Below are 14848 nucleotides of genomic sequence, written 5' to 3'. Positions count from 1 at the left end.
TCAATCTTTTTAATATTTCAATATTTGTTTAATATATTAATCTCACAGCTTTAGCTGTAATGTAAATGCATTATGCAATAATGCAATTAAATGCCACATATGGATATGGATTTCATTTCCAGTCTAGGTACCAGCTCAAAAGCAACTGTCCATTCCTGCTTCTTGTTTGTTTGTGCATAATTATACACACCAGGTGGATTGCATGGCCTCTCTATCAAGCATACATGGGTTGCTTTGTTGGAGAAAGAGGTAGATTTCCAACATCCAGTTCCTCAAGGAACTGAAGGCTTTCCTTGTTAAATAAAGCAAAATCCCACCAGACACGCCACAGGATTTACATAACAGCATTCCAAGAAGAATGGAAGGGCGACCCTATCCAAGTCCCTAATATCTGATCACCTAACCAAAACAATGTAATTCACAAACAACCCCCTTTAAAAACAATATGTGGATCATAGAATTTCACTCCAAATTTAAAAAAGTCAAGCAATAAGAATATGAAGTTGCTTGAAAGAAAATAAAGCTCTGTTTAGCTTTGTGTTGCCAAATACTCATGAAAAAGTCACGAGTAAAATACATACAATTATGTAAATTAAGTTTTTATAGATCATACTAGTATTTGTTGTACTGCATTTTGTTTTTGTGCAGAATCCAAGATAAATCAAGAGAGAATACTAGGAGCTATAAAACCTGGAAAGCAGCACATTTTCTTTTGATTTGCGGTGACATGCAGAATTGTGTAATTTTTAAAGAACACTTACTCTTCACCCCTTTCCTATAGGTCTGCTGTACATACTTCAACCCCGAGACGATCTCTTTGTTTACCTGTAAACAGATGTAAAGACAAATCAGGACCAGTGATGTCATATTATTTCGCTGATAAACAGGAACAGCTTCAGTGCAGCATGTTTGCTTATGCAGTCAGTACACAATGTGCCAGTGTTTATCCCACAGCAGAGTTATTCACGCAGATATGACGTAATGTGGAAATACAGGGCATCCCACCTGTAAATAAGCTGTAATTTACTGGGTTATCCAAGAACAGGCATAAACGTTAGTTATTTTACTGTACATTCAGTGATAATGTAACTTCTACTGTACACAGTTAATAATGTGCCATGCTAGAAGTTAAGTGATACCGTTCACCCCTAGCAATTACAGTTTAAATGCTTCCAGTTGTGATCATCTAACCTTGAAGCTGATCTTTATCCTGTACTCCACTGCCTCCTTCAGCACGAACGACTGCTTCTTATAGGACTCCAGATCACCTGAGAGAGGAACAAACACACGCTGAAGATACGAAACACCAGCAAAGCGTTGTGACATTAATAATCCTTACAGCAGGCCAAACCCAAAGAGCTTTTGGGTAGTTTTATTCTGTAACATAAAATACATCAGCGTTGTCCCTTGTTATTTCTTTAAAGTCCCCCTGTGGTGAAAATCAAGGTTTTAATGTTGTTTATTTGTCTATGTGGTGTTTTTAATATGCTTTAAGACAAACCATGTGTAAATTCATAATTCGACACCATTGCTGAGTATTTTCTCCTTAAAACTGCAGTGAACCAAAGACAGTCTCAAAAACGCCGTTTGAAATCGCTGGTGTTTCTGACCAATCAGATCAACGTGTGATCGTCAACTGTGGATCTCTGAGCTGGTGTGAGTGAGTGGAGGCGGGGCTCATTTGCATATTCATAGAACCGCGTATACTAAATGAGGCAAGGGTGTAGAGTTACATTCAAGTTTTTTTTAAGAACGGAAAAACATTTACATGTGTTATGTTGTTGATCAAAGATGAGTTTTAAGGGATAAAATGATTGACTACAGGGGGACTTTAAAGCTTTTACTTGTCTTGAAAGGTCAATAACCAGTGTCTAAATGAGACTACAGAGGTTATTTATTTATTTATTTATTTATTTATTTCAGCCATCCTGTTATATTGGCATTGGCCATTAAAAAACATGTATCTGTTGACCACTAATAATGACCTGGATAAGAAAAAATAAGTAAAAGAAAGTTTGAAGGTTGAGCTGGCGTTGTCAGGTGTGATATGAGATTGTGAACGACAGACTGCAGTTGAATCATGTTTCCAGCAGATGGCTGCAGGACACACACTCTCCTCTCATCTCGCTCTCTCTCTCTCTCTGGCAGATTTGAGCTCTTATTTCTGCTGTGCTTTATCTGGGTCATGTGACTGTAAGATTACCTCGCACCACAGGTTTGGTTTGGCTTAGTCATAACTTAGATAACACTCACTAATAACGGCATGAATATATCCAAGAGAAATTAGCTCAGACTATTACATCACAACATATACATTGTGATGTGATTATATAAACAGGGTACTTTAATATACATGCTATAAATTGTGCCAAAATTACAGATTTCATGCTAACCATGCTAAGTCTTATTTTCAAAACAAATTTGTAATGTTCATTACTAAATAAAAGCTCAAACGACGAGGTTTGCATTCACACGTTTGAAATGTACGACTCTATTCATTTCGATTACTTTTCCGATGTCTTTATGACCTTTTGGAAGCTTGATTTTTTTTATTGCCTTGAAGAAGACAAGTGTTGTCGACTCACCTTGCAGGTCAAGGGTCAGCGGGGCGGGAGCCGTCTCACACATGAGAGTTAGCCGTGTCACCTGAACGTTGGGAACGGTGGGATCTGCAAAATGAACAAAAGACATAAGAAAAGCCGTAGATTGACATTTGTACATCCAGGGCCTGAATTGTATTTCAGAAAATGACTGACTCTTATGGAAAGGATTTTTATTATATTTGAGGGGGGTAATATTTTAGACAAATTTATTAATTTACGTAAATGCTTACTCACTCAATGTATTTGTGTTTTTACAACATTTTAAGGGCATCTTGCAAATACCCCAATGCATGTGACACTACACATTATCTTCCTTTATATTTATGAAACTGATGCAATTATGTGCCGAATAATATTTAAAGTGCACACCTTGGGTTCAAGATGTTTCTATGTGGTCGTTTTCATTGCGCAAAAGCATTCACACAGCACAAGAGGATTTGATTTCAAACTTTGCACTGTTTTTCCAGTTTTCCAAACTGAATTCAGTCTGATTCAATTGTGTGTTGATCTCCAAACCTCAGCCAAACGGCCAAACCCATTCTCAGTCTTTTCGGCAATCAAGCGCTCATTCTGATTATGGTCTTGACTTCTAAACGTGGCTATATTCATACACATTGTTCATTGTATTTATATTTTACACAAATATGTTGTGCAACCGGACCAAAGAAAAAAGAGAACATTATACATGTAGTCTTGGTTCACTTACCATTCACAATTTAATTTTTAACACCAAACCTAAAGATACAACACACATTCCCAACCTGATTGGACAGATTCTACGACGCATATCTTGCGACAGAACTTATCTAAAACAATGCTGTGTTCTGGGCTAAACGCTCGCTGTATGTGCGTACATATGATGGTATTCTGACCAGTTGTGGACTCAAAAAAAGCTTATAAAAAGTGTAAAGGAATCAAAACAGCTCCACGTTTGCACACACAAATAAAGATCTGCTGTGTGAAGACGCGGTTCTGACGCCTGTACTGCACCGTGATGGGTAACATCGCCACTATGATGAGAACAGGTATGCTTGAGCATTCAGTCCTTTTTAGGGTCACATCTTGTGACATCACGTCCTGCTTTTGGCTCGTTTACATGTCTGTGGGTGCATGTGTTCATATTTCATTCGAACCGCACCAGAGTTCGTTTGTCAATACCCATTTTTTCAGCGTCTCGGTCCACTTGTTTGGTGGCACCAGGGTTTGAATGTCAGCGTCAAGACTTATTCAAAGTAACCCACACTAACAGAGGGTTCGTTTGAAACTAACCAAACATGCCAAGTGTGAACACACCCGAATATATTCGCTAAACTTGCATGCTAGTGAATAAATAAATGTTCCTACTAAATAAATGTATTTAGTAGGAATTTCCCACAAGGAAACTTAAAAGTGAAACTCGTGGGAATGAGTACAATTATGTACAACACTCGTACCAAATTCAGGCCCTGATATCAGAGACTTGGCGGTCACAATAGTAAACAACCACTGAACCAAGAATTCACTGGAAGTCTCACTGGAATGTTTCTCACTTGTGATGCATACGATTAAAAACTAAAAATAAAATGTTACACAAACAGCATTTTCTCATCACCTTCACCAGAATGAAGTCTAATTTGGAATAAACAATGATCTTCCCTTGAAATGTTAAAGTAACGAATCCTATTCCAGATAACGGAGACGCTGACAGCTTGACTTCCTGAGGAATGTCTGATGACGAGAAAACACTTTTGTTTGTTTGAGCAGCTCAACCTCTGTCTCCGCTAATGTCCTGAGATCAGGGCGGGCGTTTACTCGGACGATTAAAGACGAGGAGCGGGTGTATTTGGGAAAACTAACTTTTGCAAATCCATTTGCTGCCGCTTGTTCTATAAGCAACTTCAGAATTGTGTTTAGAGAACGACCAATAGCCCAACAACTGCCGTAAACTGACGTCCACGTAAACGCAGGAACTACAGAAACACACAGCTAGAGATTATCATCCATCATCATCATCTCTGATGTCTTTGTGGTGCGTTAGTCAATCTACAGTAGGAAATGAGACTTAAAAAGCTCGTCAGGTGAAGGGATTAACCGTAACACGGTGTTATTGTAATGGCGGACTGCTGATAAAAGCAAAAGGAGCAGGAACTCTCGAGACGTGACCTCGTTTTTGAGAGACGACGCACAAGGACAGCAGACGTTAACCAAGAGTCTACAGCTCTAGCCCAGAACAACATGATTTACCCGAGGAAGACACATTCCTGGATCAACATTATCTGGTGGTCCGGGAACAACACGCGTATCTGGAGGAAAAAACACACGCTGAATATTTATCAAGCTACGGCTCAATACGTGGAGCTTCAGCAATCGTGAAAGAGGGAGAGGAGAAATAATCCTTCACAAATTGAGTTTAAAACACTTGCGCTTATAAATGTACGTTCTGTAATTGTGTTGGTTTCATATGATTTTGAAAAACTTATAGCATTTTTAAAAAAAAAATTCAATTCAGTGCCTCTAAAAATGTCATGTTGAAAGTTTGGGGTCGGTATTCATTTTTTTAAATGATTTTGAAAGAAGTGTCATGCTCAAAAAGGCTGCATTTATCAGAAATACAGTAAAAACAGTAATATTCTAAAATGTTACCATTCAAAATAATATATTTACAGGAATATTTAAGTTCAATACTTTTAATATATTTTATAAATGCAATTTATTGTGATGCAAAGCTGAATCCAGTCTTCAGTGTCGTGTGATAATAAACGTTTTTTTAACACAAATCTATGAATAATTTACATTTTTGAGGAGATATTTTAGAAAGAAATAGAACTGTTTTTATTGGCCAAACTCAGTCATGAGGGGCTGCAAGGTTTCTCTCCATTAGCCTGTCAAATAAGCTACATAAAATTATGATGAGAACATTATAATTGTGTGCTTAAGACATGGCTTTTAATGGGGAGACTTTGGTTTTTGTAATCAGGTTCTCAGAAATTATATACAAATTTGGATTTTGATTTATCAGCCAATATATCGGTTATCGACTTTTAAGTATAAAGAATTATCGGTATTAGCTGAAAATGTTCATATCGGTGCATCCCTAAATGCAACTGAAGTATTTTTGAGTCCATTAATACAACAAAAAGGGGAAAAAGGAGCATCTTGTGATGCACCAATGAGTCAAGACACGTTTTACGTGTTTCTATTTTTCATGGGGAATGTTCCATAGGCGTAATGATTTTTATACTGTAAAATCTTCTAAACCTACCATCACAGAAAACCTGCATTTTTACATTTTCAAAACACAACAAAAAAACTTACTACAAGGATATTGCCATCATTGTGGGGGCATTTTGTCCCTATAACATCTCTTATCAGAACCACACACACACACACACAGGCCTGAAGTGCATGCCAACACATACTAATCATATAAGCTAAAAAATTAAACCGTGTTGAAAGAGGGCAGGTCCATGTGATGAATTCTGGGAAAGGGACTGCTGCACTACAATCTGAGGTGTGTGTGTGTGTGTGTGTGTGCGCACAGAAACCTTCATCAAACTAGGCCAGAGCAGAGAGAGAGTGTGAACGAGAGAGCGACACACACCTGCAGCAACACTGCAGTTGCCCAGCAGCGCCTCCTTGTACTTGCGGAGGCTTTCGTCATGCTGGTCGAGTTCCTGGATCTCCTGGAGGCTCTTCTGTGCCGGGGGCTTGTAGTTGACAGCCTCGCTCTGTTCGTTCTCCGCTGCGATAGCGGCCAGCTGCTCTGGTGTGGGCTCCTGCTCGGCCATGATGCACAGCTGGAGGGAAACAGCAACGGCGTTAGAGGACAGGAGATATCCACAGCAATGGAGATCTGACCAACATAACGTCACGTGATCAGCTCCTCCAGCGTGTTCATTTTTAATAATATTAATGGATTTGAAATGAATTCCCCCCAACAGCACACGGCAACGGAAGAGGCCTAATGTGGGCATCTGTATTCAGCACTATTGCATTAGTGGTCAAAGCCAATTACTGCAGGGACTCCGATACACTACACAGTGCTGTGTGTGCTGCCTATTTTAGGCTGACACACCATTAAAAAATAATATGTATAAAATTCCCCTATTTATTTCAAATGTATACAAGTTATGTAATATATAGCCTACTAGAGTTTGTTTTTTAAGTTCATTCATGCTCAGCAAGGCTGCATCTATTTCATGTAAAATACAGTAAAAACGGCAAATCCATTTTACAATTTAGATTTTATATTGTAATATATTTCAAAGTGTACTTCATTCCTGTGATCAAAGCTGTATTTTCAGCATCATTACTCAGTGTCACATGATCCTACAGAAATCATTCTAATATGCTGATTTGATGCTCAAGAAACATTTCTAGATATTATACAATGTTAAAAACAGATGAGCTGCTGAATCATATTTTTGTGGAAACGTTACCATTTTCATGATTCTTTGAATTATAAAGTTCAAAAGAACAACATTTATTTGAAATATAAATCTTTTGAAACATTAAACCTGTCACTTTTGATCAATATATTGTGTCCTTGCTGAATAAAAGTATTCATTTCTTCCTACTGTATATATACTGTATATAGGCCTATAAAAAACAATCTTACCAACCTTGAATATTCTTAGTGTATATTGAAGTGGATCAAACCTTTCATCAAACAATTCCCGTTCTTGTCTCAGGACAACTTTTTTTGATTCACTTTATGTCGACTACTGTAGTTTTAAACGCTTTAATGTACTTCAGTGCAAAACAAAACATGCATTCGCAAACTGATTCACAAACTAATGACTCTAAAGATTGCCATCTTTACTCATGCCAAATTACTCTGACAATCAGTTCCTGAATTAGCATCTGATTGGCTCGCTGTCTGGATGTTTGCATCCCCATGTCAATGTCGCATACTTGTGTCTTCACCCAGCGAGGCCTTTCATAGATGTACGCTAAATAAAGCAGTGGATGCAGAGACACACTCGTGCTGCAATGCAGTAGGCTTGTTCTCTCCCTCCTGGCGCACTAAAGTCCGAATACTACGACGGCTTCACCTTCACAGCAGCTTCTGTAGTTTCCTGTTCTGCAGAGCTGCAGCACTGTGGCCTTTCCTTACATGGTGTTGGCGTGCTAATCACACAAAATCACACTCATAACAGAACTGGATCGCTTTCAACATGCTTTGACACATGGAAGATGCATCTGCAAAAGAGCGATCACGATTCGCTGTGTTCTTTTGCTCTTGTGCTTTTGGCAAGTTGCTGACAAATCCAGGGCAAGTTCTAGTTTTATAGCAGGTTTTTATTGAGAAGTTCAATTTAGCAGGGTCGTTTCAGTGATGCTGAATATGTGAACCACAGAATCCAGTCGTAAAAACATGGAATTTACTGTACCAGGCGGAGTGTCAAGGATGCGGGCATAATTTGAATGAATAAATCAAAAGTAGGGCTGAACACCATAATAAATGGTGATATGAACTAGTGTCTGTGAATATTAAACAAAAAAACTGCTATTTAAATTAGGGTTGTGAAAGGATTAAATCGCATCCAAAAGTTTGTGTTTACATAATATATGTGTGTGTGTACTGTGTATGTTATTTATATATAATACAAATTATATATATAAAAGCTCGTATATATATATATATATATATATAAATATAAGCAAATATTTATTAAAAATATACATGCATGTGTGTGTATTTATATAATAATTATACACAGTACACACACATAAATTATGTAAACACAAACTTTTGGATGCGATTAATCGTTTCACAGACCTAATTTAAATATGTAGCCTGCATGTTCTACGTGTGTGTGTGTGTGTGTGTGTGTGTGTGTGTGTGTGTGTGTGTGTGTGTGTGTGTGTGTGTATTAATGCCATGGTTTTGTCAACAACACATACTCAAGCATGCCTGACATTCATGATGTTATTAAAAAAGGTTATTAAAACTAAGGATTTTGTTGTATTTGATGAATTCAACAAAAACTGTAATATTGTGAACAATTACCATTTAAAAGAACTGTAATATATTTTAATGTAATTAAATTTATGTAATTAATTTTCAGCATCATTACTCTAGACTTCAGTGTCACATGATCCTTCAAAAATTATTCTAATATGCTGATTTGCTGCTCGAGAAACATTTCTGATTATTATCGATGTTGAAAACAGTTGTGCTCTTAATAGTTTTGTGAAAACTAGTATTGTCACGATACGATACCTTGAAATATATCGATATTCGATACCATTTTCCATACCACTGGGAAAACTCCCATATACTGTATTACCACTGAACAGATCATTTATCATCATGTCATATTTTTTTGACCATTTGGTTGCAATAGCTTACACACAGAACAGGGAGGATTTACTTGAGTCATAAATATCTTAAATTTGAATGATAAATTGAAAAAACTAAATGTACATAAAAAAGACAAGTAAATAGTGAGTAATAAAATAAGAACAAATAAACAAACTGCAAACGATAGCACAAATAAATACAATAGAATAAAGAGAAAAATTAAAGCCATGTTTATTTAATTGTTTCAGGTGGGTCTAATAGTAATATTCAAATAAGAAGTACTATAGAAATTAAAATGGGCTAATCAAAGGTAAAATAACACTGGACAGTCATCACAGAAATTAAATATAGATTAATGCTTACAATTTAAGTTATTCAGTCAAGAGCAGCGAGCAATTATCTCTTTGTCTTTTTTATTTGATTAACATAAGCAGGTTTATGAGGCTGCTGTCACTTTAAGAGCTTATGCACGGATATAATATACTGTTACAGAACATGCATTTTCTCTCAACTATTTACGTTCCAAAACTGACTGCATTTACCTGAATACTCAGCAAGACGGGTATTATGGCATCATTTTACATGTATTTGACCATTCAAGCAAAAAAAAAAAATCACCTTTAAAATAAAAAAAAAACTAAATTTTGGTACAAGCTGTGTAAAGAGGCGGCTTTATGTGAGCGACAATAGATCAGTGGTGCGCACGTTTTTAGTGCGAGCGTGAAACCTGTGGGAATGACAATACAAGACTATTCAACCGGAGAGAATGAGACTAGTGAGTGACAGGAGGCGGGTGTCACTTCGCCATCGGAGAGATAGAAAGCGCAGCTGGTATCAGTGCATCCATACTGCAGAAAAGGAGTATTGGGACCGTTTCAGATATTTCAGTATAGATACTTGATTAAAAAATAAATAAATAAGGATTCTTTGATGACTAGTTTATTTTATATTGTTTGGGCATATCTAAACATTTTAAAACCTGCTATTTTCAAAGCAATGAACATTAAATAATGATTAAAATACTACTACTACTAATAAAAAATGAGTTAAACTATTTACTGAATTTATACTGAGGGCCACAGCTACATACATGCGTTATCTTAAAGGGGCTTAAAGTCGTCAAGAAGAGAAATTCCACTTGGCCGCCAACAGCACAACAGTTTCTATAAACCAGACAACTCGTTTCAAACAAGGTGCAAAGATCTGCCAGCTTATCTGACAAATAGTTGTAGTATGGACCACATATGAACAAACGCGTGAGACATGAAGCGGGAGAGTCAGGGAACAGGAAAAACATCCCCTCAGTTTATAGTGTACTAGTACAGTCTCTAGGTCCTGCATATCGAAGACAGATGTTGTTTGCGTAACACTTCGGGAGACTCACAAACGGACTGCATTACTGGTGCACACAATGTAGTGTGGTTAGTGGTTAATGTGCTTGAGCCGCGAAAACCAACAAAACTGTTTTCTGCTCAATCATTATCATTAATATGGAAGGACTATAAACAAGAACATTTTACAATGTAATCAATAAAAGAGCGTAACATTCAAGCAGAATCTTCAAAGTCATCTTTGCCTTGTGAAAACCGCCTCAGTTTTGGCCACGGTCACACAGGAATTCAGATAACACTGCACAGCTTTTTCCATTCTGGGCCTCTTCACACTCCTGGACAGGGAAAGAGGCCGTTCTCCATCAGCAGGCTCTGGCACGCTGATCCAGCGGCTCGCTTTTCAAGTTTAGGATCAGAAGCGAGAGGCACATGATGGGTTGCCATGCTCCCATTGGCCCTAAACCAGGCGTGTCCATTCCTGTTCCTGGAGGGCCACCATCATTGCATTTTGGCTTCAACTGATCTGACTTGACATTTCTAGTGATCCTGAAGAGCTTGATTATCTGGTTCAGGTGTGTATGAAGCTCTAAAAGTGGGCATGTTGAAGAGGAAAAACTGCTTTCCTTGATTTCTGGAAATAAACGAGTATGATATAGGGTTGAAACGGTTTTGAATAATAGCCATTTTGATGGTGGAATAATCGGAAAATAATCGATAGAAATAATAATGGTTAGTTCCAGCCCTAGTAGAGACCAATCAGACACTTTTACAGATGGATCGCTTGGATTGGATAGAACGTTTAGATTGACAAGTCTTGATTTTCCATGCGCCACAGAATAGGAGCACAGAGCTGAAACAGCGCTGGAAGATCATAACTCATCCCCAAGGATTTTAATACTTGTTACTTATGATAAATAATTTTATGCTTTTACACATGCAAGTAGTTCTTATGCTCAGTTGAACACCCAGATCACTTGTTTGGAGAGGTTGTTGGACTTGATAAAAGGCTACTGTGATTCCAATTCCCATACCTTCAGATTGCTTTGAGATATCAACACAAAATTTGGCCCAGATGCAGTTGAAATGATTAGCCGTGTTTCCACTGTCGGACCAAAACCTGTGTTTATTGGTTGAGTAGATGGGACTTTCAAATAATCTGGCCTAAGCATCTACAATCGTTCCTGTTTGGCTCAGAGGAACAAACCGCATGGGTTTCTTTGACGGATTAATGCTGATCCTTGATGCAATCACGTTCACTACAGAGCCTTTGAATGTCCAAAGGCTACAAAGTGAATCTCCTCTTTACAAGACTTTATAAAAGCACACAGATTGGATTAGCGGTTCAAAAGTTATTAAACATGTAAGCACAATAGTTATTTTTAGCCGCGGGCGACTGTATCGTTCTTTAAGGGTTAAAGACATTTCAAACGAAATTCAACTTAAAACTCACTTTCAGACACCAGTGAGTGTTTAAAATAACTTCCAATTGTGATCCAATGGGGATTCTGATCATCATATGAGGCAGGATATATTTACATGCAGAGGTGGATAGTAACGAAGTAGATTTGCTTGAGTATTTTTTGGGGGAAATTGCACTTTTGAGTGTGGATTTAAATGTGGGTTCTTCAACTAGGCCTGTCACGATAACAAATTTTGCTGGACGATCAATTGTCCAAGAAAGGATTGCGATAAACGATAATATTGTCGTTCTGAGACCATTTTCATCTAAAATAATGATAATGGCATAATAATGCAGGTCCACATTTTCAAAGATCAATAAACTTTTATTTCTATTTTTATTTTTGATTTATTGATTATCGCGACAGGCCTATCTTCAACTTGAGTACATTTATGTTAGAATTATTTCACTGTGCATCTGTTCTGTTGAACTCTGTCTGGTTGACATGGTGTTACATGATATGATATTAACGTTTACAATTTATAGATTCAGTGATAGTAATTATTATGACAACAGTGTTTAATGAAGACTGACCTCCCTAGTCGAGAAGCAAAACAGGCTGAGGGAAGCAGAACAGAAAAACACTTCTGCATAATAAAAAGCAGCTCATGTCCCTTTCTGGAGCTGGCCGAAGTTAATTAAGACTGACGAAATACAATCTGTTTCTGCTGAAGAATCAGCAAAACATGAAAACAAGGTCCAGCTCAGCTGTAAGCATTTATGCCCAGATGACATCACTTTAGCTGCCAGAGCAAACCAGTACAAACACCGTTAGCCATTTGGCAGTCGCCTCAACGTTAATAAACGGAGAAAGGAGCGCTGGGTAATTTAAAACAGCTGAGCATGACAGCGAAACCGTTTAACAAGGTTGTAGCAGTTCTTTTCTTAACATAGGCAGCAGGTACACTACCTAGGGAAACAACAGGTGACTCTATAAAGCGTCTGGTCGATGAAAACGAGGCAAAGTGAACCGTCAAGGCCAGTTCACGCACTTGATAGTGGAGATGGCATGAATTTGACGTTGGCATCACCCACTTTTCCATTCAATTCTGTCAAGCTGAGTTTAATTCACTCTAATTAGGGATTATCCAGAAGTGTCATCACTAGGGAAGCCTGAGCAGGACTAACATCTTAGTCTAAGGGCTACAAAGCCCAAGATTAGGCTCGTTACTGAGCAACCATTAAACTTAAGATTATGAAGTCAAGATTAGTGCCAATTAAAGGGGGGAAGTGTCGTTAAGAGCTGTGGGATGTTGAACGGTGCCAGGTAAAGAGGATTTACCTGACAAACCCAATCAGTTTCCTCAAGAGACTCCGTTGTCTTTAGGTTTAAACTGAGTACAGCAAAGACGTGTGAAGTCTAAGGTGAAGTGACTCTTGGCTATGAATTCTGCATTGATCTAGCTACTCGAAACGGATGTTATAAATAGTTTGATGGGGAAGAAAATGAGGCTGTTCAACAATAGGACTTCAACACCCATTGAAAACAGTCACATTCTTCTCAAGTGCAGTAGCTTGGTAGGCATGTGATATCCAGCAAGTAGGGCAAAAAAAAATAGTGTTGATGGTCATACAGCCAAATAAACATTGTAACGTGAATTGTCAAAGTAAACTATTGTAATGATTAAAACAGAAGCCTCTACAACCCTCTAAAATGCGAGTAGGTCAGTCGCATATGCGAGTAAATTTCACTCTGGGCGACTAAATGTGAACCGTTAGCCATTGGCACAGACTAAGCGCTTGAGAGATTTGCTCTCCGTCAAGCGATCTGTTCTAGTATTTCAAATTCAGCTCAGCGCAACTCTATTTACCGTAAACTCTTTTCATCAGTTCAGGAATTATTCAGCTTTTAAAAACAAGCAGAAGATATGTCGTTTTATCCGGTAGCGGGCAGAACTAATGCCCAAAAGGCAATCTCATTGGATGGTGCTCATCCCCGTGTTAATTTCAGCAAATCAGTTTGCCCGAACGCTGACAACGGGATTAACATTCATGAACCCAGCAACTCATGTGTTGTATATTGTCATTATTAGTAGTAGAATTAGTACTAGGATTACCTTTTAATAATAATTACTATTATTTTATCTTTTTTTTTTTACAGAAACAATGAATGACCAACAATACCTTAAGCACCACCACCAGTCCTAACTTTAAGTTAAAATGACAAATATGCATTCATGAATGATTATACATTTTTTGTTCTAATTACTAAAATTCTAGTCATTAAATAATGCTTGATTATCATAATATAAATGCTTGATTGACTGATCTTTAGAGCGTACATTTAGACATTTAAAAAGCTGTGTCATTTTACAATGATAAGCTGAATTGGTGGAATAATATATCAGTCTGGAGAGTAACCCAAAAAATGTACTAGCCAATGGCGATTCTATTGCCAAAGTGTCTGTAGAGGGTTGCTCTAGCTCTGGATGATAATATTGTTACATAAGGCGATCTTACAGCCAGGGACTGTAGCTATGGAGAGCACTTGTGTTAATTAAACAACAGGTCTAAGTAGGTCCCGCTGGGAAAGGGAAAGTGAGACTTTCTCTCACTAGATGCTAGTTCGTTTTCCAGACATATTTTTTTTTTACCCTGTTGACCGGGCTCCAGACACAAAAAAAGGAAAAGGAAAAAGACTGGTTCTTCATTTGAAACATTTCTACAGCAAACGACAGACCACAACACTGCACAGAAAAATAAGTGCATGTCCCACTTAACCCCAAACCTCATCACAACGGTAACGCATCCCGTCGCCGCTGCAACAGTGGCTGTTTACATGCACAACTTTTGTTTAAATCGAACTAAATTCATTCTGAATCTGAACGTAGTGTTTACTTTACATGAAAGCTAAACATGTGATCGAGCTGATGTGCACGTTTATGTCACAAGCTTCGAATCGTATAGATTTTTTGATATGCGCACACTGCACGAATATACAGAGTTTCCTGCTGTTTGCGCTTAATAACCATTCTCCTACATTGGTTCTTCATTTGTTTTAAACAGCAGACTTAGCCTAATATTTATCCATTTCTGGTCATAATTTAGAGACAATGAGTATGAACCGTTGTGCCGTGCTGCTTACATTTATCACGCAGTAAAAATGCCCCTCGATTTCATTCTGATCGAGCTCAATCAGATCGCTTAAGGTGTTTACATGAAGGCTTTT

The 14848-nt window shown here is 37.8% G+C and overlaps 1 protein-coding gene across 1 annotated transcript in view; it reads right to left on the bottom strand.

Moving 5' to 3' along the window:
- The window catches only part of arhgdia (Rho GDP dissociation inhibitor (GDI) alpha), a 28364-nt gene that overhangs the window by 1875 nt on the left and 11641 nt on the right, over nucleotides 1-14848 (bottom strand). The window contains exons 2-5 of the mRNA XM_077211626.1: nucleotides 6184-6379; nucleotides 2586-2669; nucleotides 1192-1268; nucleotides 762-825 (exon numbers count right to left, since the gene is read on the bottom strand). Coding sequence (XP_077067741.1) covers nucleotides 762-825; nucleotides 1192-1268; nucleotides 2586-2669; nucleotides 6184-6370 — 412 coding nt within the window. The 5' untranslated portion in view covers nucleotides 6371-6379. The remainder of the gene's footprint in view (nucleotides 1-761; nucleotides 826-1191; nucleotides 1269-2585; nucleotides 2670-6183; nucleotides 6380-14848) is intronic.

The sequence above is a fragment of the Siphateles boraxobius genome, unplaced genomic scaffold (assembly GCF_051911475.1).
Source record: "Siphateles boraxobius isolate OS27281-9 unplaced genomic scaffold, OSU_SipBor_1 66, whole genome shotgun sequence".
Lineage (NCBI taxonomy): Eukaryota > Metazoa > Chordata > Actinopteri > Cypriniformes > Leuciscidae > Siphateles > Siphateles boraxobius.
The sequence above is the reverse complement of the archived record's forward strand: the minus strand, read 5'-3'. Positions and strand labels throughout refer to the sequence as shown.